General features: G+C 40.9%; 1 protein-coding gene across 1 annotated transcript in view; it reads right to left on the bottom strand.

The window, feature by feature from the left end:
- Window positions 1-23,566, bottom strand: part of LOC123958345 (GDNF family receptor alpha-4-like) — a 111,847-nt gene extending 88,281 nt beyond the window's left edge. The window contains exon 1 of the mRNA XM_046031669.1: window positions 23,079-23,566. Coding sequence (XP_045887625.1) covers window positions 23,079-23,118 — 40 coding nt within the window. The 5' untranslated portion in view covers window positions 23,119-23,566. The remainder of the gene's footprint in view (window positions 1-23,078) is intronic.
- Window positions 23,567-24,783: the final 1,217 nt, after the last annotated feature.

Below are 24,783 nucleotides of genomic sequence, written 5' to 3' on the forward strand. Positions count from 1 at the left end.
AAAAGAGATCACATTTCTCCTGTTTTAGCTTCTTTGCATTGGCTTCCAGTAAAATCCAGAATAGAATTTAAAATCATTCTTCTTACCTACAAAGCTCTTAATGGTCAGGCACCATCTTATCTTAAAGAGCTCATAGTACCTTACTACCCCACCAGAGCACTGCGCTCCCAGAATGCAGGGTTACTTGTGGTTCCTAGAGTCTCCAAAAGTAGACTAGGAGCCAGAGCGTTCAGCTATCAAGCTCCTCTCCTGTGGAACCAGGTTCCAGTTTGGGTTCAGGAGGCAGACACCATCTCCACATTTAAGAGTAGGCTTAAGACTTTCCTCTTTGATAAAGCTTATAGTTAGGGCTGGCTCAGGTGAGTCCTGAACCATCCCTTAGTTATGCTGCTATAGGCCTAGACTGCCGGGGGATTTCCTATGATGCACTGAGCTCCTCTCTCCTCTACTTTCTCTCCCTCTGTATGCAACCTCATCCCATTATTGCAACACAACTTCTGCTCTTTCCGGTAGTCTTTCTCGTCCCTCTCCTCTCTCCTCCTATCACTTCCTGCAGGTTTTCTGGCTCTGGAGCTGTGGAGTCTGCATCTGTGGCTGCGGGTCAACTGCTCCCCCCGTGTTCCTGCTCTCTCTCCTTCACCCCAACCGGTCGAGGCAGATCGCCGCCCACCCTGAGCCATGGTTCTACTCAAGGTTTCTGCCTCTTAAAAGGAAGTTTTTCCTTGCCTCTGTCGCCTAGTGCTTGCTCTTGGTGGGAACTGTTGGGCTTCTGTAAATAGCATCATAGAGTACGGTCTAGACCTGCTCTTTTATGAAAAGCGCTGTGAGATAACTGTTGTTGTGATTTGGCGCTATATAAATAAAATTGAATTGAACTGAATTGAATCTGGCCCATCAATGACAAAAAATGTGTTTTGTAGGTATTCTTGATATTGATATTTAAGAGTTGTCCCACTGATTACTGTACAAAAGCACAACTTTCTTCACTGATTTTGGTGAAACTGGATCATATTTGATATTTGAAATATGGAGAAAATTTTTTTAGTTTTCTCTGACATTCACGGACAGATAGCTTTACTTGTTGCTGAAGTTAGTTAACAGCTTGGTTAACTAGCGGCTGTTATTAGCTCAGTTAGCTGTGTAATCACTGGTCAGATTAGCTCTGCCCGTACTGGGAGCTTGGCGCATGGACGAATGGGAACCAGAGCAGGCCAAGCGGCCTACGAAACCTCACTCAGCAGCCTCCCAGTGAACATGGAATGAACAGGACCGAACACAGCCTCAGACACCAACAAGGAACAGAGCTTCTTGACGGATAGCTTTACCTTTTGCTAAAACGCTAACTGTAGCCTGTCTGCCTGTATCTGTGGCTGGTTAGCTCGGTCAGGTAGCTGTGCTGCTAGTGGTTATATTATCTTACTCAGCCCCGGGGAGCTAAGAGCAAGAAAACCACCTCGGGACTTCCTAGTGGTCAAACTGGCCTCTGTCGGTCTTGGAGGCTGTGCTCGGACCAGTAGCCGTGTTCATTCACTGAGAGCTGGAACCAGTCCGCCCATGGTGGGTGGGGGCATAAACACATATTCAGCGCTACTAGTGACTGCAAACACCAATAAATGTCTGATTCATGTCCCTCCCTAGCTTTGTGTTTTTACGGTTACACATACATATACCATAGAGTGTATATAAAAAAACATACGGAGGCATATAGCACTACATTTTCTGTTTTAGGGAAACTTTCTTAAAGTAATCCCTCTGAGAAATCCCCGCTTTTACAAAATGTACTTGTAATCTTTTTTTCTATTTTTCCTGTACTGTAACTAAGGTGTGTGTGTGTGTGTGGGCATGTCCTGGGGGAGCACACAGGACATTAGAAGACAGCGAGTTACTGATCCTTTTATAACATATTGATTCTGAGTTCCTGTACAAAGTGTTGGGCAAATTATATTTTGTGTATGGATGTATTTTATGTTTTCTGGTAAATTTAAATATTTTACCTTGAGTTTATGACCTTGTGCATTGTGTGGCTAAATGAACGTATATATTTACTCATATTTTTTATTTTCTCTATTTAGAAAAGACAACAGTAGTGACCGTTGTCTAGACTTGACTGTTTTCTAGATTTGTTGTTTTCTAGACTTGGTTTTTGTCTAGATTTTAGATTGCAAACTCAAGAGTTTAAGGTCTAGCTTGTATAATCAAGAATTTACTGTCTAGAGTTCCTGTTTAGAGGAAACTGAAGTCTACCAGAGTGAGTGTAAACTACTTTATGGCAGCTGTTTACATATTCTGGTATGGTTAAGGGGTACTATAGTGTACTGTTAACCCCTTGACGCCGATTGTCGCAAATTCGCATCATACCTCTTCCTTGCAGACTACAAGCCAAGATAGCACATGGATTCCCCCAATGCCTGTTGGTGCATATTCGATACGTACCTAGGAACCTTTTGCAAGCCCTGGTTTCTTGTTTATGCCTGTTGTAGACAAATTAAAAATCTTCACTTAATTTAACATCAGCTTGAAAGCAAATGAAAACACAAATCATTTTTTTTATTTTTTGATTGTAAAAAAATTCAGGCGTTAAGGGTTTAAATCAAATAGTTGAGATCAGATGCACATTATTAATGCTGTTCTCGTTTGAGTCCAGTCGGGGATTAAAAAAAACAAACTCTTCTTGTATGTGAAGTACATTTGGACTGGAACTACTTTTATGATGGTCTTCTTAGGATCAAAAATAAGCATGCTCATATACCCAAATCTAGAGTCCCTCTACTTTAAATAACTAAAGGACAATCTCTAAACTGTGTGTTTTTGCCAAGGTCCTTGAACGCTTGGTTGGCAGCTTAAACTCAAATTATATCTTATCCCCCTTTCAATCTGGTTTTAGGAAACAACATAGTACCATATCTGCAGCATTTAAAGTGATAAATGATATTGTTGGGGCAATGGACAGCAAGTGAATATGCTCTGCGCTGTTCAGATTTATCGAAAGATTTTGATCCAGTTGACCATGGCATTTTGGAAAATAGACTCCTGAGCATCTAAACCATCTAAAACTAGCTTAAGTTGGTCCTAAGTGCGGAAAAATCTAAAGTAATGGTGTTCAAAAATTCAAGACAACTTCCAGTTACTACTTCAAGCATCTCAACTTCTAAAGGAAATTAATTTGAGTTAGTTACTAGTTATAAATATTTATGGATGGTCATTGATTGTGAACTGTGTTTCAGAATTCATATTAACAACCTGGTTTCTAAGCTCAAGATAAAGCTAGGCTTTCTCTACAGCTCAAAATCATGCTTATCCACTTGAGCTAGAAAATACCTGGTGACAGCCACTTTTCTTCCCATATTAGCAGCGGTGGGTAGAGTAGCCAAAAACTGTACTCAGGTAAAAGTAATGTTACTTTGCAAAAGTATCTTCATCAGGCTTCACAAGCGGTTCCCAAACTTACTTATTTTTTCATTTACTTATTTATTTGCTCAATGTCCCACCCACAGCACCCGATCGAATAATAGACTCACACTAAACACTCCGCTGAGTGTGTAGAAGAGAAGGCAGCCGATATTACTGAAGGTGCTATAAACATCAAAATCTGATGATCTGTTTCTATGATGACAAGCAGCGCAGTGTCCCTGTTACACCACTGAACACGCCCAAAGTCACAGCTATGGGGTTTCACTCAGTGTGACAATCAGTCACTCTCCCCTTACCCACTCACTGCGCTTAAACACAGCATGCATCTGTCTTCTCTTTCTTTTCAGTGCAACTCTTCATCGCGATGTTATATATTTATGTGTACATTAAAAAGTAACAGTGGCAGTAAAAAAATTCTCAGACTGTGATGGTTAAACTTTGCAGTCAATCCACATTTCACCTGTGTGCCAAACCGTGCGGAGGGAGGTGGGCGTAATTTTTTTTTACAAATCGCACCCTGTGTAGCCTCATAAACAGATAACATGGACAAAAAGAGGATCCATATGAGGATTTGTTAGTACAGCGCGGGTGGCTCAGCTGGAGAGAAAGTGAGGGGAGAGAGAGGGAAAGAGAGGGAAAGAGGTGTGTGAATTTCCTGTGAGCTAACTATTAATAATCACGTTTTTAATTTTAAATTAAATTTACAAAGGAAAGTTTTCAATTCAGGTTTATATTTCATGAAAAATTCCACATAAAAATAATTGTTGTAGTTATTACAGTCACACCACCATTACATTTTTCCTGTCGCGCACCCCCTAGAGGCAGCTCACGCACCCTCAGGGGTGCGAGCACCACACTTTGGGAATCGCTAGGCTACACCAATAAGCATGGCTAGTTAAATGCACACTGCTCGTACACTGTTAACTTGAATATTTCCATAAAAGAAGAAAGCAGGAGTACTTTTTAAGCATGATACGTATATCATGTTTCTCAACCAAAACCCAGACTCTATGCATGACTATTAAAATGAAAATATTAACCTTGTCTAGAGACTAATCTGAACCAGGCTGTGAAGACCTCAGCAGCCATAAACTAAACAACCTCTAAACAAACAAGTTCCACTTTCAGATTACCTCAGACATCAAAGACCCCCTTCTTCAGTCTTGATTCCCTACCCCAAAGAGCCATTAATTTGGACTCTTAACATGCCCTCTCCCTTTTCACACCCAGTTGTGAAACTGCTGTGAAAACCCAGACACCAGAGAAAGACTGCAGCCACATTCCTGTGAACAAGAAATGTCTCCTATAAGCTCTTAGTATTACCATGTTTTAATTAAATAATCTTTGTTAAGTACTTAGTAGGTCTCTCCACTTCCATTCAAGTAGTTATATTACCATGTTGTTGTTGTTGTTGGAAAGAAGGAAGTTAATTTTGCAGTGTTTTAATCTTCATCAATGCTCGCTGTCCTTTCTGTATTTAATTTGTATAACTAATGCTTTGTTCCCAGCACCTTTTTATTAACCAATTTTCCTAGCTCCTGAGCCAAGGATTGAGTTAACTAAAAGTAAGTAATCAGAGGATCCTTTACCCGCTTATGGAACCAGTGCCCTCCAGAGGACAAATTAAGTATTACATGTCATTGTTTTAATGCCTCTCCCCCTGTTTTAATGTATCACTCTGTATTTTATTGTTCGTAATCTGATGCCATGTTCGTATAACTTGCTTATTCTCTAAGTGAGAACGTTTAACACCCAATATTATCTTATTAAGTATTTAGTTAAGTTGCTCTATCATCTGCTGTGATTCCTACGAAATGTTGTAACTATTAAAATGTTTAACGATTGACAATAACTTCCTTTTCTTTTATCAAATGCTTAAAAACTAAGAACGGTATAACTGTTTATGACATTTAAGGTTTGATTGTGGAAGGTATTTGATTAAAAACACGCAAATAGAACATATTAAAAGTTAAGGCACAACAGCCTCAGAGGAAACAAGGCCCTCCCACTGGGATACGCCCCAGACAAACAAAACAGAAGCCAGACACACGCTCGCTCTTTTTTTGTCTCCTTCTCTTGATTCTTTGCTTCTGGCTTCGCTCTGCACAATTACGGAGCGTGCTCCGTTTCCAAGCAACGCCAAGATTTCGGCCCGGCATTGTCCGTGAAATTTTCTTTGTCTTCCAGCAGTACTTCATGCAAACCTTCACTGATTTTACTTTGTTTTGTTTTGTTTGTTAAGAGTTATCAGACCACAAGTCAGGCAACTTTGAAGTCAGTTAGCGTCTTTTAACGTTATTTCAATCGAATTAACTTCTGCTGCTCCCACCAAAGTTCGGACCCAGCCACATGGGTCTGTTACGCCAGCAGTAATCCTGAGGACATAAAACCAACAAACTAAGCCTGGGCTGACCGCCCATTACTGCAAGCGTTTTTCACGCAACTACCAGCCAGCCATAATCCATCGACAAAAATCCGCTCGAGAAGCCGTGTGGCGTGCCAAGCCACGGAGGCCCTGACCACACGTACGAGCTAAGCCGACAGTGAGCCTTTGTCAGAAAGTGGATAAACTGAGAAACAATAAGCTGTAAGGCTAAAACAAACTGTTCTGTAGTCGAGATGATCCTTTATTTTTAATCCTTAATCATTTTGGCCGCAAACTCCTAGCCAAATTTAACTTAGTTATTATCATTATCATTATTATCATCGTTCATTAGTTCGCTTTCCCTCTTAGACTCAAATCCTTTCACAATAGACCAATTAAATTCACATTGAACTCCATCATCCTCATTGATTGCATTCTGTTTGTGTAATCATTATCGTTGTTTTATTTCTTTGATATATTTAACACTCACTGTGTATTCACTTTAGTTAGTTAATAAATTTCACCTAAATCACAGCAACTGTGTGTGTGTCCTGTTTAAATCCAAGTCACTGGACAGAGGATTCACGACTTTGATATGAGATTGACTGATTTAATTTATAGATATGATTAAGCAATTACTACTAACTGATCACTAGGAATAATTGTGTAGTTATTAAAACCATACCCAGGGAGTCCTGAGGCCCTGGGCGAACGGAATTTTAGGTGGTGCCCCCAAAAAAACTAGAGTTTTATGAATTAATATTTCCGAATATTAATATTCATAATTTTATTAACAGTAGCCTGCCTAGATTCACTACAGGAGTAAAACTAATCATTTTTCTCTTAAGAAACTCCTTAAGTAAGAGTAAAAGTGTGATGCATTAAAACTACTCTGACAAGTGCAATTTATTCAAAAAACCTACTTGCGTACATGTAACGTAACAAGTAAATTACTTTTTTTATTATTACTACCACCTACAGAAATTGGATGTTGTGTATCATTGTGCATTACTTTTTTTTCACTGGCTGTAGTTATAGGACACATCATTATACCCTTTACTTTAAAGCTCAATGGCCATCTCTCTATGGCAAGAAGGTATACTCATTGACTGTATTTTATCTTAAAGGCACTTCTTGGACTAGCTCCTACCTACCTGAACATTTTAACAAGAACTCAAGGCCATTATGGATAACATCCTAAGGACGTCCTACACTAGGTCCCTCGTGTCCACACAGAACTAGGTAAAAAAAAAGTCTTAAAATTTGCTGCAATTACTGCTTGGAACTTTCTTCAGAACTCATTGTAACTGACTGACTTTATTTATTATAGACAGTTTGTTTCAATTCTTAAGGATATGTAGCGGGTGATTAAAAAAATTGAAAATGTTTGATCTCAACATCAACCTTGTTTATTGTATTACATGTGTTTGACAGCATAATAATTTAACATTATCTCAGCCATCCAGCAGTAGAGCAGCTTACATTGGTGTAAAAAACAAAGGATACATTCATGGCTGGTAGTTGACGTTTGTGGGGCACATACAGGAGAGACTGACTGGAACGAAGTAAAGACAGACTGTGTGTTTGCAGCCTGTGATTAGAGGACATCTGAGGGTCGCTGCATGGCTCCCTATTCTGTGCTTCCTTAGTAAAAGCTTAAGTTGAGAGCCAGTAATTGGAGTCTGAGTGACCTTTTAACAGAGCAAAAACTAAATCATATTGGTAAAATTAGTTTTCAGCACCAGGGTAGGTCAACCAATCTAATAAGAAGAAAACTGATGGGAGCAAGAGCATGTGAAACAGCTTGCAGAAAATCAACGTTGTGGGCTGAGCTTTGGTCCCCCACTTTATGCAAGCAACCAAGCTCCTACTAACCCGAATAATTCGTACAAAACTGTCACCTGCAAATTTCTAATCACATTTCACAGACATTCAGAGACTCTAAATCACTAAGCCTCTACATTCTAACTTCCCTCAATTCAATGTTTATGAGAAACTGAGGTAAGAGAGGAGCCATAATTAGTGTAATTGTGATCAAAGAGCAAAATAATGGATAATTTCTGAATGGTTGCAAAGGTCTCGGACAGTGATGAATGCCTCCCATTATACTTTACATTTTGCAAAGGAACTCCTGCCATGTCATTGTGTATTAAAGGAGCTACTGCCTCCAGTCCTTGTGTTTAGGCAAAGTGGGGCTGTCGTCAGTCTGTTTTTCACAAGGAAATAGCTGAAAAGAGTGATTCAGTTGAGGCCTACACAATAACTGTTGGGAATCATGATGCCAGGCTTTTAGAGAGACAAAAATGTTCCCTTTCACACATATCAACCCATACACTTGAGGCACAACAGGATGCCAGTCGTCATGAAATGAATGTCCAAAAACATGCTGGCTACGCCCACCACTGCTCAAAGACTCAAAAGGCAGCAGAGGTGCAACATGGGGAAGTTGAGAAAGGATCAAATTGTGCTCCTTTTGTTTTCCTATGAAATGTGAGTTCACAGCTGTTATCTACTTCATTCAACTATATTAATATCCTTAAAAAAAAAATTTAAGCTAAAAGAAAGCTGAGTTGCAGTTACCGCGGTCTGTTAATTCTGTGCAGTAACTATATAACTTACAACCTACTGGGATAACGAAAAACAATGCATGGAAACATTTATGGAACACCAAACCAAAGCTAAGTTTGTAAATGACATTTCAAGACATAATGCTTCAGCATCCTGAACACAAATCACAGACCACGAATGAATGGTAAGACGACAAGACTACTGTGATGTGCTGACGTGGTGCGGTGGTGCTTGTGTGTTGGTAGCATGTTTTGCTGCTCTAACTGACAAACTCTAACTAACAAATCACAACACAGTTATCTCATAGCGCTTTTCATATAGAGCAGGTCTAGAACAACCCCAGGTTTCTTTTCAGCACTGTAGCCAGGCTCCCCTCTGCAGGGGAGTGGCATAACACGGACAGGCTGCAGCTGGCCGTGTGTGGTCCCTCCCACCACACATGGGAGGACACCCATACAGACCACTCTGACTGTGTGTGAAGGTCTCTCACAATGTGGCCTGCGAGCGGCGGAGCGCCCTGGTGGAGCGAGTACTGCTGTCAGATTGACTCGCACATGCCCGCCACGCAGGGAAGCGCTCCCTCCTGCATGGCACCGTGTGTTGGCGCCCATGACCCTCCCTTCCCCCCGCCAGGTACTAAGCTCTCCTGTTTAGTGAAACACAGAGGTTGCTGCCTGCCAGGCCCCCCCACGCCCGCCATCCCCACCCTTCTGAGGGGGGCCTCGCCCCCGAACCATGACGGCAGCAATGGGCAGCAGAGTGGCTTCCCTTCAGGGCCACCAGAGCGCCTCATCAGCAGGTCTGACCGCTTTCAGAGCGCTACTCGGAGTGGCTCGCTTCCTGCTCGATGCACAGATGGATGGATAGCCTGATCCTCTGGGGTCACAAGCTGCAGTTCGCCTCCCCCCCCCCCCCCCCCCCCCCCCCCCCCCCCCCCCTCCTTCTTCGCCAGGATTGTGGAGACTGTGCTCTCCTCCTCGGCTCAGAATGCCGCCCTCTGAGCTTCTGGCTTGTTGAACAGTGTGCTATAAAGTTATATGGATTAAACGAAGCCTCGATGCAAAAAATTTACGTCAATGCATTTACATAATCAATTTAATTTCTGTCCACATAGCAAAGCCAAGACACAGTGTTGGAGAATAACATTAAAAATTACAATCCAACTTAATCCTCCATTTCCTCCATGGCTGGGTCCTCCTTTTCTAGGGCAGTAGGCTACTGTTTTATTGCCAATTACTGATCAGCTGATTCTTTCACAAATGTAACCAACACATTTATGTCCACGTAGCAAAGCCAAAGCGCTAGAGACATATTGTTTCTACCAGGGCAGTAAAATGTGAAGTTTAGCTGGCTAATCTGAGCTTCCATGCTGGAGGCCATTGTTTCTTTACCAATTAATCAGCTGTTTGTCTCAACAACGTAAGCAAACAATAAAGAATAATGTTAATGAAATTACAATCCAACTATTTATTTCACAACATTGACAGGGGAAACTTGTTCATTGTCACTTGTCTAGGTGATTATGGCCAGCTTCGAGCTAAAGCCTTCAAACGTTTTCATTTGCATCGCTAAAGGTGGACTAACTTATTTACCTTTCCAGCAGAAAACAGGCAACTTCAGCGCAGCTTTGAAAACATTTGTCCCGCTTCAGCACCTTCCATCTGGGAAAATCCACCACGATTATATTTTTTTGTTCCGCCGTCTGTATCTGTCCCAACTTCATCTGGCTTTATCGTATTTTCGAAGATCAACACGCTGTCGGCTCGTGCCAAATAATGTAAGGTAAGGTAATAAACTCATGTTCATGCTATAACGTTACACTGGTTTGAGAGTCTGGGGAATGTGTTGACTTACAGTACTTTATAAGCTGTCATTGATTGCATTGCACATTAAATGGTTGTGCTCTGTTAAAAACAGGTTACAGGTTTATTGTTGATCATGTAACGTTACAGTTTTATTTAGTTAGTTTGAGAGCCTGCGGTTGGTGTTGACTTACAGTAGAATTGCGATTTTTAAAGTTTGTTAAAGTTCAAGATTCACTGCCAGTCTATTTTTGATGGACAAAACATAGAGCAGATGAACTAAGTAGGAAGTCAGACTCAATTTTTGCAGACTCCCGATCGTACATCAACAATAAACAGTTAAAACAGACAAAAAGAGAAAATTTAGCTACGTAGCCTACTTAACCATAGTAGAAGCACAAAAATGAAGACAACTGAACAAATAAGCAAAATCCGAACAAGTCAGCAAAATCAGACAGGCAAAACGCTCTTATTCTGAAATGCTCCCGGTGGATATGTAACGTTAGCCTGCACAGAACAGGCAAACGCTAACAACATGTAGGCTAAACGCCTCCGCTGCTGAAACACTTCAGGGTGAGTTGACGCTGGACAAAACTGCGGCACGGCCGCTGCCTGTGTCAGTTCGGCTGATGCCATTATCCCACGTTTTCCTCTATTTCGTTTGTTGTTGTAAAATGTACACGCCATGTGCCTGCTCTGATTGGTGAGTAGGACCTTAACAGGATTTGCATGGCGCTTGCGAATGGCGAGCAGATCTGTCACACAAGGATGACAATGGAATAAATTTGTAACTGCATGACTGTTTAAAACGGGTCAGATGCGCTGTATAATGAACCTTCATTTTAATCGCCGTAGCTAATCGCGTTCTTTCAAATTGCAGTTTCACTTTGAAAAGAATTAAGCCGAATAAAAAGATGGTGCCGCAGACGGCAGCCTCTGGATTACGCTCCGCAGTGCTTTTTGTGTTTTTGTTTATTAACGCCATCCCTCTCTGGTAACATTTACCAGTGAAGAGCTATTAAATATTGGACTTTCAACTGCTCACACTATTTCACACTCTGTATTGAACCCTGAACTCTGAGTTATTAGTTGGAGGAGCAGCAGCTCTGTACGGGATATACCGGAGACTGCAAAAGGGGAAGTGTGCTGGTGCACTGGTTAAACTGAGGCAGCGGGGTTTTCACACTGCGCTCCCTTCTATCCACCTGGCAAATGTCCGCTCTCTGACCAACAAAATGGATGAACTGCTGCTCCTCAACAGAAATAACTCGGACTTCTGCAGATCTGCCACACTCTGGCTCACCGAGCACATCTCGGACAGCGCACTTTACCTACCGGGGAAAACAAGGGGAGGCGGACTCTGTTTCTATATAAACGAAGGTTGGTGCACAGATGTCACAGTGTTGAAGAAATCATGCAGCCCTCACTTAGAGACATTATTTATAAACTGTAAACCTTTTTATTCTCCGCGGGAGTTTTCTTCGTTTGTTCTGGTCGCTGTTTACATTCCACCTCAGGCCTGTGTTAGTGAGGCGTTACAACACCTGGCCGACCAGATAACTAATGTGGAGAAAAAACATCCAGACTCCCTGCTCATTGTTCTCGGGACATCAACAGAGCAAACCTCAACCATGAACTCCCAAAGTACAGACAGCATATTAAGTGTCCCACCAGGGACACTAACACACTGGACCACTGCTACACAACATTAAAGGACGCCTATCGCTCTGTCCCCCGTGCAGCCTTGGGACTCTCTGTTCATCTTATCCTGACACACAGGCAAAAACTGAAATCTGCTAAACCTGTTGTAAAGACTGTGAAAAGATAGACCAACGAGTCAAAGCTGGAGTTACAGGCCTGCTTTGACTGCATTGACTGGAGTGTTTTTGAAGCTGCAGCCACTGACCTGGATTAACTAACCGACACTGGGACATCTTACATCAGTTTTTGTGAGGACGTGTGTGCCGACTAAAACCTTCCGCACATACAACAACCAAAAACCCTGGTTCACAGCGAAACTCAGGCAGCTTCGTCAGACCAAGGAGGAGGCCTTCAGAAGTGGGGGAAAAACTGTGGAGATGACCGTTGACTTCAGGAGGAGCCCCCCACTCTGCCCCCCATCACCATACTCAACAGTCCTGTGTCTGCTGTGGAATCCTTCAGGTTTCTGGGATCCACTATATGCCCAGGACCTGAAGTGGCAGCCCAACACATATTTTCATACTGTATACCAAATCCACCTACCTCTGCTATGTAGTAATGTACAATCAAGTCAAATTCCTCGTATGTGTACACAAACCTGGCAAATAAATCTGATTCTAATTCTGATTAATCGTTCAGGCCTAGCCCCATTGTTGCTGCCTGACACCTTTTGCTACAATTGTTATTACTAGTCCTATTGTAACTATTATTATTATTGTTATTATCTTTAACATTACAATAAATATCTGTACCATTATTCATTTTCAGTCTGTACCACTATTACCTTTACTGTCTGTACTTGTTACTTACTTACTTGTACTTACTTGTTGGCTGCTCCATGACAACATGACATGATGTCATGACAACAATGTTTGATTAAATCCGGAAAGAGATCTCTATAAGACTTGAAAAAAAAAGAAAATAAGTAAAACAATTACAACCTGGTCTCATAGGATATACGTACCTCTGACTACATTTTTGCAGCTCCACAATTACGTACCCTCAGGTACATTTTGCCACAGTTTTAAGAAACAAATGTCCACTGGGGGTGCTAAAGAGAGGCACTGTACTGGAACACTACGATCACATTAGAGATTGGCTGTAGTTGACTTCTTTATTTTTATTATTAAAAAGTCCTAAACCTCAACTTTTATACTTTTATATAAATATACTATTTTACAGTAGTGAACATGTGTATGTACTGTCACAGCCCAGCTCTTGGAATGTAACAAAAACTGGAGACACACAGGTAAACTAAATAACAAACTGATTTATTGATAAGAAAAATAAGCAAAACCAATGGTGTACCATCCACTCCCTACACCATTGGTTTTGCTTATTATGTGTACTGCAGCTCCTCTTTTCACCCTATGTGTTGTACGCTCTGCTCTTGAACTACAGAGTGATGCATCTTACTTGTACAAAATCTTTGTTGGGAGTTGCACATGCGCAGTTCCCAGGTAAGGACTACAAGCCAATCAGAAGCAGAGAAGGACAGGTTGTAAGAAACAAGGTAGTGTGATCCAAATCACAGCCGCTTCAGACTGCGACCGTAACCTAGCAGATGGTATAAGTTACTCAAGTTCACAACCACACAACATCATTGTTCCACATCTTATCATAAACCACTACAAAAATCACCATATTTCAACTTAATTTTACATAAAAATCGGCCAAACAATTTGAACGTTTGCTCAGTAGCTTTCACATCAGGTGTAACGTTAGCATCATAGCTATAACTTTAGCTGTGTTACGTTTATTCAAGCATTTTTGTTCCGCCACCACTTCTCGTAAAACTGTCATATTCGAAATCTACACAGCTGAAACAAAGGCGAGTCGAGCCAAAGGGCCTCCGCTCAGACTAGCTTGGTTTGACGGCCCCGCTAAACGCTTTATGACACGTTTTTATTGTGACGTCACAATATTTGGTCCGTTGAGCGGCAGTTTGGCAAAAAAACTATTTGGCATTCATGCAAAATATTCTTGTCATCAAGAAAGTTGACAAGTCGTTTATTAATGATGTTGCAGAATATTTTCCCAGGTTACTGGATACACATATTCCTCTGTAGTTATTTGGATCATATTTATCTCCGGATTCATGAATTGGGGTTATTAAACCTTTGTTCCAGATGTCTGGAAGAGTTCCAGTTGCTAGAATAGTGTTGAATAGTTTTAGTATAGCCAATCTGATTTTATGGTCTGGGTATTTGATCATTTCATTGAGGATTCCATCAGTACCACCAGCCTTTTTTCCTTTCAGGGACTGGATGACTTCTGTTAATTCTTGTTCTGTTACAGTGTAATCTAGAGGGTTTTGGTTGTTTTTTATCACCGCCTCCAGAGTTTTCCATTTCATGAATATCTTGTACTGATCATCATTTTTTCTAATATTACTATATAATTCACTAAAGTGATTAATCCAAGTATTTCCATCTTGGATCGGCAATTCATCCTGCTGGGTTTTGTTTAGGTTGTTCCATTTCTCCCAGAACTGGTTGGACTCTACGGATTCCTCAGTTTCACAGAGCTGCTTCTTGCTGTGTTGTTCTTTCTTAGTTTTTAGGGTGTACTTGTATTGTTTCAGAGTGGCCTCATATTGACAGCGTATGTTGTGGTTATCTGGGTCCCTATGCTTTTCATTGATAATTTCCTTAAAGTTTTCCTTAGGTTTTTGCATTCAGTGTCAAACCATTTGTTATTGGTCATTTGTTGAAGTTTTGGTTTGGAGGCTTTCAAATTAGACAATAGAGCCAAGTGATGAAAAATTTTATTGATTTTGTCCACAGCAGAATTTACACCAGAATTATTCTGGGGAAATGTTTCAGTTAGAAATAAATGAGTTAAATCATGTATGTTTTGATTTTCCAGTGCCTTTTGGTAAGCCCCCATGCTGTCTGGGGTCCATCTGTATGGGTATGTGCTGTTAAACAGTTCACAGGAACTAGGGGCCCCAGACTTAGACTGAGCCCTTTTCAGATCGATAGTGATTTTGCTGTGGTCTGAGAGGGGTGTGAGGGGGCTGACTGTGAAAGCTCTGAGAGACATTGGATCTAGATCTGTAATGAAATAATCTACCGTACTATTGCCAAGAGCTGAGCTGTAAGTGTAGCGACCTCTTTCTTGCTATCTCGTTCTCTCTCTCTCTCTCTCTCTCTCTCTCTCTCTTTCTCTCATCCCCAACCGATGGAGCCTGAGCCACGGTTCTTCTTGAGGTTTCTGCCTCTTAAAAGGAAGTGTTTCCTTGCTTGTGTCAGGCTTAACAAACCCTGAGCATATCCCTGAGCTCTACGTTGACTGAGACTGCGATGGGAAACTTGAAACTGATGGAAGCGCGTGCGTGGGGATGAAAAAAAGCCATCATGAATGGAGCTCCAATACTATGATTCACCATGGCAACGGGTAAATAAAGAGCAGAGCCTCCATTTTAATTGGGTTGAGCTATAAATATGAAGGCGCGCCAACGCAGACCATGATAGGCTCTAAAATGCAGGAGTGGAGGAAGAAGTCAATACGTTAACAATATGACATTTTATACAGCGTAGCTCATCCATCATTTACCAGACAGGAATTTCCTTAATGAATGATAAAGTGCTGGAACTCTCCTCTTGGCCTATTAGGCTACATTTTTAAATGGGCTATGTTTATTCAGCTGTAACCTGACAGGACACAATGCATGTGGCAATCGGCTACCTGAAGATGAAAATATGTATCAAAAATGCTATAAGACACAGTTTACTCATGGAGTAAGGGGCGGATTGGCCACCTGGCAATTCTGGCATATGCCAGAGGGTCCGGACTATTTGTTTCGGGGTGGGCCGGTCAGATTGATATTAATATCAGTGTTTCCCACACATCAGCTTTACTTGGGCGGCCGTTGAGGTACGTTAAGGGCCGCCCAAAATATTTGGCAACCTATTTACGCATTTTGCAGAGAAACACTGAGAGCAATGATCATCCATTCCGTTATAAGACTCAGAAGGTGGATATTTCACAAGCATGGACCAGGTAAAGCAACAGTGAACACATGCAGGTGCAACTGGGTACAGTGTTGGTTTCGGTTTTGATTGGCTTCCTCATACTTGATTGGCTTCCTTAACAAGCCTCCTCCCCGCACCTGCGGGTGAAAATCGCGAGTGCTGTGTCATTTTGGCCACTTCATAAAACAGCCCACTGCTGATGGAGAAAGTCAAGAGGGCCGACAAATACAGGGAAAGAGATAAAGAAAGAGGTAGGGCACGCTTCTGTGTTTGCAGTAGAGGTGAATGTTTGTATGCTTCTGTGGAAATATTAGAAGTGAAGGCAAGGAGAGCAGAATTAAGTAGGCTAGTGAGTAATGTTTTTATTCATGTATATTTCAATGTTGAGAGCAGTGTGTGAAAAAACGATCTTCTATCGATCTAAATGATCTTTCGCTAACGCAACCGTCAGGACAAATTTTTAACACATTTTTAACCCCACTACTTGTAAAGTTCCATGACCAACAAATCTGCTCATGTCTGTCCAACAAGGGTGTAGGTTTGCATATGGATGGTATGGACATGTCTCTTTCAAAATTCTGGGAGGACAGAATTGTTCCTAGCAATATTTGAGCCAACTTGTTGGCATTATCTACCAGTGTTGAGACCAAACATACACCCTTTCTGTCCAAAATATCCAAATGGGCGTAATGAACAGCCTCTAGGTATCCTTAGCACTTTTAGTCTTGCTCACATAATAATAATAATTGCCTTATATATAAAGAAACTGTCATTATTTGAACTTATATTTTAAGTGTTGACTTTGGAAAAGCCAGACTGGCAAAGTCTACTTGCTTGTTTTTTTTTCTGGAACTTTTGGGAACATTTAAAGGTCCAGTGTAATATTTAGAGGGATCTTTTGATAGAAATACAATATAATATACATAAGTATGTTTTCAGTGGTGTATAAAGACCTCATATAATGAACAGTTTATTTATTTATTACCTTAGAATGAACCCTTTCTATCTACATACACCATGGGTCCCCTTCCATGTCAAATGCCATGTTGCGCCACCATGTTTCTATAGTAGAAAACAAAATGGACAAACTGCTCTACTGAGTGCGTTTTGTCACTACATTCTTCTTGTAGAATTCCGGCAGTTTAGACAGTGGTTACTTTGTTAAATATGTAATAATAAGAAAAACAATAATAATTAGTAGTAGTAATAGTAGTAGTAGTTGTAGTCTGGTTAATCAGAAATAAGAAGAGAAGTGAAATTAGGACAAATGGAGGACCACACGTATTATTTAGCACAAGAGCCGGCAGAGCTTGAATCTGAGCTTGAATCTTCATTGTCAAAGAAGCAAAAACATGATGAAGCCAGACGAAGTCGGGACAGACAACAGCAGAAACGCTTTGAGGACAGATTGTGATCCGATAGGCCAAACCACCTCTGGAGGTGATCAGGGACGCATTGTGACCACATTAAATGTGTTGTCAATCCACAAAGGACAACTACATGGACAGAAATACCTACCATTTGCAGTTTTCCGCAAATAAGATCAAAAGTTTGACAGTGCATACAGGCAGTGTATGCATACAGTGTTGTGCATGAATGCGCCTAAAGAGCACCGATCATTGAACATACTCATGTTTTTGGTGAACAGTGAACTGAACGTATCTGAAGTCTGAAGTCACGCACTATTGAGTTAATCTCATTATAAACTACTAAAATAACAGAAAGCAATACACATTATAAAGAAAGGTAGTGCAAGATAACGATGCCAGGCAGAATTACATTTTTCTTCCACTTTCCTGCTGAGCTATTACATCGGCACACCTCTGAATAGAAACAAAAACATGGTGTATAATCCATGGGGGATATCAACTCACAGTAGAATGCGGGCTCATAAAGTTATTATACAGTCTGTAGTTATAAAGCATTTTTTGGACCCGAGCAAACAAGAGGGTGAGGCGTCCGGTTGTTTCCGATCACTGAGGACACATATTAATACCTAGATTTAATCAGGTTTAACTGTCAGAATCCGAAAGCAGACTGTCTGACTAGTGATTATCCAGGTGTGTAAGTATGTAGGGTCCATCATTTTTCATGTGAACAACCTAGTGCAACACCATGAATACCTTCGAGAAGTGTCTGTTGGAATGTAAGCGCTCTTATGCCTTGTTATTTTCTAACTTGTGTTAATTTTTTTTTTTTATTAGGTTATTAAACTTGGCTGTCAGGTCAGAGTCACCTATCTGTGATCTTCTGACTTAGTAACACTGATTTTGTGCTGAAATGTGATTTGGAAAGGTATTATTTACTTCCATGGGCAATGTCTCAGACTCCTCTTTATCATATGGTTTGGCACTTCCTTCTCCTACCGTTAGACAAACAACAGAGTAGAAGACACATTTCATTCATGTGTGTTTCCAAACATATTTAGGATTTAAAGAACCAAACTAAATGTCTGGCAGAGGTCCTCCTGCCAACAGGGAGGGCAGTCTCTTAGAAACACTAACTGGGGATTGTGGGTCCAGCCACAGATCTGAAGCCACTCTCTGACACATCTGTCATAATGATGGCAGATGGGCCTGAGGTCAGGCCTCAGCTGACCTGGGATCAGCACAGGCTCTGACCACATCGAGCCGCGGTACCTTCGGGGACCACTGACTGAGTTTGAGTAAGGACACTCCAACACACACACACAGCACTCACTCTTCCTGTTCATACATTTGATGCACACACAGCCACAGAAAGAGAAGCCAACACACCATCTGCCGCCCCTATGTTTGAGTTCCAAATCCCAGTTATTAGCAAAACACACAGAAGACCTCTAAACTACCCCTTGGATACACCATTCCCTTTGAGAAGAACACTATCACACACACATATACTAACACATGCACACACCACAAACCTCGCATCCAGATCAGATGGAACCAGGTGGATGGAGGCCAGGTAAGTTTTTCATTAAATGTGACAGGAGAAGGAAGATGGATTTCCTCACATCTCACCACGTTCATTCACCTCTCCCTCTCCCTCTCCCCCTCTCTCTCTCGTGACACGGGATGATGGCCTCTCCTATTCCAAGCAGCTTTTACACTTATCGTCAAAGCAGGTTTATGATGCTCATTTCTCTGGCCTCATTGCTCTTCATAGACGTCATCATCTGTCACTGGAGATCAATACAGATAAGACATTCTCTCTCTAATCTACCTACTTCTCCTGTTGGTCATACACACACCCCTGCAGTTTCTGTAAAATCATCAGTAATAGGTGTGTTAGTACAGTGAGATTGCCTCTAGCCTACACTTTGAAACACCTGACACCTGTATGTCTCTGTGTGTGTTTTATGAGCTAAAAGTGGAGGTGGTGTGTTTAAATGAGGTAACGTCTAAAGTTAGACCAATATAACACATACACAGTGTATCAATATAAAGGTTAGCAGATGGTAACCTTTTATTTAAAGGGTTGTTCTATTAATTTTCACATAAAGGTTACTTCACTGGTTATGAGTTCTACTCAACCTGTGAAAAAAATTGTAGTTGCTCTGGAGGAGCTTATTCATGTCTAAAGACCTGGGCCTTATCAAGCTTCTCAAGGTGCAATTTTAGTCCTAAGTGTCCTAATTCATGAAATTTACTCCTACTTTTAAACTTAAGAATAAAAGCAAGTTATCAAATTTCTTAAAGCTAAGAATCACTCTTACTCTCCCAGTAATTTAAGACAGCTTTTTTTTCAGAACGGTGGACACAGACCCTAAAATGGCACTTCCAAAAGGAACTGCTGAAATTCCTACAATCTTTTGTCTGCCAATTTGTGCCATTGACCAACAGCAAGCTGTCTTGACAGTGCTCACCTTTAAGGGAACAGAGAGCAAACAGAGTCCAAAATGGAGGAAGCTATCGTAGCTTATTAGCTGTGCTGTGTTTAACTCCTGTCGTATAAATTGCTCCACAAAAAGCAATGATTTACAGACAGTTATGACACAGGAGTTGATGATACAAATATCTCTATTAAAATTAAACAGTTTGAACTCGGTGCCGCTTTTCCAACCAAGTAAGGGCTCGGATAGCTTTAATTTTCTTCTGCAAGAAACTTTTATTGAATGAAAAGGTTTATAATAGTGAGAATGCCAGGGTCGAGTACACAGAACACAGGAAGAAAAGATAGAGACATATGTGCAAGACAGTGTTTAATAAGATGATTTTAATTACCTCAAAGCTGCCCCTGAAAACTTAGTTTCTAAACCTCGTGAACAAAATAAACAATAATCTAATGTGAAGTTAGGAAAAAATTATTTAGGTACTATTTTTCAAGAGTCTAAAACTCAGCTAATCTGCTTCATCTGGAGTGTGTGGGTGAAGCTTGATCATGTTTCAAAATTTTGATTGGTGATTGAGAAAGGTTTTCAAGATCTTTAAGGGGAACCAACAAAGAAAAACGGAATATTATTATCTAAAAGACAAGGTAAATATTCCTTGTGGGCAGCTTCACTCCCTAAGTATCGGTATCAGTATAGGTCTTCAAAAACCCACTTGTGGCGTCTACGCAAAATGAGCCCTGTCACGCACCCTCCCACCCCTAAAAATACACACAAACATGCACACCTGCCAGCGCACCGATAAGATGTCAACCACCACTGCTCCAAATGTGTTTGCACACTGGCTCCGGTTGACTGCACTTCCTCATTGAACGACTTGAACAATTTATTCTGACGCGCCTCTGAATCCAATGGGAAATTTAGATTGAGATTGAAAAAAAGGAAACTCAGACACAACCTGAAAGCCTTGAGGGAGGGAGGGTAAACCTGAAGCAGAGACAGGGTGATATATGAGCCTGTCACTCAACATTACAGTGTCACTATAAGCTGGACAATCATTAACATGACTATTGAACACAGTGGGGCAGGGCTGCAGTACTGACCACTCTCACAATGTCAGTCCTTCTACAGCTGTGAGATAATCCTCCTGTTGTTACCAGGGGGTATATGGCTGTGGAGGAGTTGAGCTAATTGGAAAAATTTAAAAGGTATAAATCATGATTCCATATAACGTGTCCATATATGTGTGTTTATTAGGAAAATAAACACAAAGATTTGCTTTCAAATTGGTGTCAGGCTGATCTTTAGTACATTTATTGTCACAATAACCTACCAACTAGGTAGTCTGACAGCACAAGACACCTCAGTCATCCACCGACCGAGTCAGTTGTAACAGCTGCCGTTGAGACTGCATGAAAAGTAGCTAGAAAGAGACCAACATAAAGCTAAAGTAATGGATAAATGATTAAAGCTTTCAGTTTCTGCCACTCCCAGTAGTAAAAGTACAACTGCAAACTAGACCAAAACTACTGCAAAAAATGCCACAATAAAAAACCGACCTGAACATCAACAACTCCAGGAACTCGGTGTCTTGTATGGAATCACACACAGCCAAACATCAACTACAAACATTGTGGTAAAATACTTGACAAAAAGGTTGGGAACCACCAGCGGAATAATAGTACAAAAACTGGAATTGTTATAATAAGAAGAAGAAAACATGAAGAACTTAGAAATCATTTGCACAGACCCCACCTCACTGATTTAACATATGTGTAGATGCTGAATTAAAAGAAAATTTAAACAAACATTGAGTACATTTGAGTGGTACTAAATGTCCACATCTGAGAGTGAGCAAAGAGAGTTTTGGCTTTTTTTCTCTTGGTCAGACTTGAACTATGAAAAACACCCAACAACAGCCAGATAAGGGTGTGTCCTTTTGAAGCACTATTAGAAAGTGGCCCCTAGGCTCTCACAATAACAGAGCACAAAATTTCAATTTTGCACTTTTTGTTTCATGCTTTCTCTCTCTGTGTACTCAGTGTATTTTAACATTTATGTTGATTAAAGATAAAGATCAGTTTCATACATTAATCTCTAACAATCATTTTTATTAATATGTATTTACTCACAATGCGTAGAATGTGACCGCCTACTGCTGTTATCTAATCTTCAGGCCTTAGAAGGATTTGCATACTGTTTATTGTAGGTGCTAAGAAAGGATTTTGGGCCACTGACACGGCCCTTCAGACTTGTGTTTCATCTACATATATTGAACCTTCTGATTTTTGGTAAGCAATTTGTTTACATTTTGTTCAGTCATGATCACTCCCAGTGTCAAAGAACAAGGTTTTAGCACATACACAGACTGAACTACACAAAACACATAAACAGAAAAAGGAATAAACTTAACAAGGACAATATCACGCGCAAATTTGTTTATCACAAAGTGATCATCAAAAAGGCCCATAAGTAGTTACAATATGACATTTTTAAATGAATCTTTGCTCAAACACAGCTTGAATAAAATGATTAAATACCTTAATCATTCAAACTGAGGTGCAGGCTTCACTCTGGTCTGCGGAGGATCAGATTCTGTTGTTTTAGCCCTTTTTTACTACTTAAACCTTCCTCTGAATCTACATGCCACATTTAAAGAGATTTGAATGTATACAATGAAGGTATCTGTCATTCAATTCTGTTCAATTCCGCCATTCTGATGTATCTGTTTTCTATTTATCATGAAGACTGCTTCTCAAAATCACTTCTTTTTGTGTTTTTTACCTTAAAACATTTTATTAATATTAATTTTTTGCCTTTTTTCATCTGCAAATGGGGCAAATATGGCATTTAAAAAATGACAGTATTGACACTGTAAAACGCTCATTTATAAATGTTAAATGTTATTTTTTGTATTTTTTTCTAACAAAGAGGATTATTTGAGCTTTTATACAACTATAAGAAAAAATATCTACGGCCAGGACCCAAACTATAAACTCCAGCCCTGAGGTTTTGGTACCTGTCAGTCAGCATGTTTCCGGGTTCAGTCATCATCTTAAAGTTTCAGTTTGGGGCTTGGCGCTGGAAGGGCGTAGCCTAGTGGCGTTTTGGACAAAGCTGAGAGATGCATTGTCTTGCCTGAACTAAGAGCACAGGACCACAGCCAAAAAGTTGATTATTGAGACAGAAATGATCTTTGAGGATTTACGGCCATTTGAAACATTTTTTTACAATGCTAAAAAGTTGCGAGGAAAAAACCCACGGCTCTAAGCAAGTCTCTTTACTTGAAGCAACATTAAGGCTACAAATGAAGTGCGGCTTTCCACTCTCAATCCTCACCTCCATCTAACTTGCGAGTCAAGGAGCATCTGAACAAAGACTGTGCTTGGTCACTGAGTTCTCTCTTTTATTGTAGGCTAATAATCAAATCACTGAACGTAGCCTACCTGAAAAGAAACGAACAAGGACAATCCCAAGGAGAATCATGTTTGCCGTGTTCGGATCACCGGGGGTATAGCGGGGATGTCGGACGGGACTCTGTGCGTTCTCGGCTGCTCCAGCAGCGCCGCTGTGCGCTCCGCAGACAGACACCCAGCCTGCCGCTACATTCACCGCACGACACTCTCCGTCCGTCCGCCTTCCCTTCCCTGCCTACAACGGTAGAGTCCCTTAAGTTTCAAGTCTCCAACTGGAGGGAAGGACAAGCCTCGGAAAAATGTGTCGGTGCAAAGTACGCGCCAGAGAGGCAGCCTCTGAGTGTGACTGTTTGTGCCAAAGCTCCAGCTTCACCCCGCGCTGCTTGGAGAAATCAACTACTGGATGGAGGAAATGTCATGCGTCACGGGGCTGCAGCTCTGCCCGCGGACAGTCATTACACCGTGGCTCCGCTGGTGAAGGGGTCCTGGTACATTCTGCGATCATGATGCTGACAGCAAAGGAGGCTGGGGTTATTAACTGGTGATATCCCTCCTCCTCTCCCCCACCCCTCCTCCTCCTCCTCCTCAGACCATCAACATCATCACCTTTGGGGACAGGCCTACATACCAAGCCATGAAAATAAGCTCATTAGCTCATTATAACTGAGTAGGCTATATTTTAAGTTGAATTTTAAAATAAATTTGCATTCTTGTAATCCCTGAAGAGCAAATGGTTTGTGAAATCAACAAAGAGCAAAATTATTTTTACTTATAGCCAATATGATGTTATTAATAAAAGTATTTTGTATTTCTAATATCTGTAGTTTGTTGAGTAACTGAATACCACTAACCCAAGGATTTAATGGATTTCTTCTCAAGGATTTGACTGCCTCCTCAGTACAATATTGGAATAGCATGTTTAATGGTTTGGACAGCATAGAATGCTCACCAATCTGCAAACAAATAGCACGACTTTATACACCAGTCCAATTGTTCGGGCAGGTGATATGGCAATACCAGGCTGTACATTTAGTGTGCAAAAACAGTGTGTCCATTATACGCACAAATGTCATAGAGAAAACAATATCTGGTAACATATAGCTAGAGAGCACATGGAGGGGTCCACATAAAGGGGTGGATGGGTGGGCAAACACAGGAGACTGATGTTCAAGTCCTGTGTGAACCCAAAAGTCAACGATTTATTTTAACTTACTTATGTCTTTATTTATTTCCTAAACCTAACGTAACTGAACCTCGCTCATGTCATGACTGTTCAAGGCGATGCATGGTATTTGGACACATCTGCTCTGCAGTTCCTCACGGTAAACTAGCTGTCATTAGCAGGAGAGTTGTGAGTATGCTGTCTGGAACTGGTGTGCATGATAGCTTCATGTTAGCTTTGCAGCAGCAACTGTAGCAGTTTGCTTACCACAACCCAGCTAATGTTAGGTACATTACTAATATTGTTCCCTCCATATCATGGTATTTGTCATGGAGTTCGATTTCTCCAGAATGGCTTACCCCACCTTCAATGAGAAGGTTTGGCATATCACCTGCGGGCAAAACTTCAGCGTATACACTGCACACAATTTGTAAGTGTAATTGGTATTTGTATGTAGACTAATGAGACCGGGTTGCTTACAAGATAAGCAATGCAGATTAAAGTTCCATAACTCTTATTATGCATCTGAATGAGCCTTTTATAAATACAAAGATCACAGCCTAAAGACACCTA

This window comes from Micropterus dolomieu, linkage group LG19, assembly GCF_021292245.1.
Source record: "Micropterus dolomieu isolate WLL.071019.BEF.003 ecotype Adirondacks linkage group LG19, ASM2129224v1, whole genome shotgun sequence".
NCBI classification, from domain to species: domain Eukaryota; kingdom Metazoa; phylum Chordata; class Actinopteri; order Centrarchiformes; family Centrarchidae; genus Micropterus; species Micropterus dolomieu.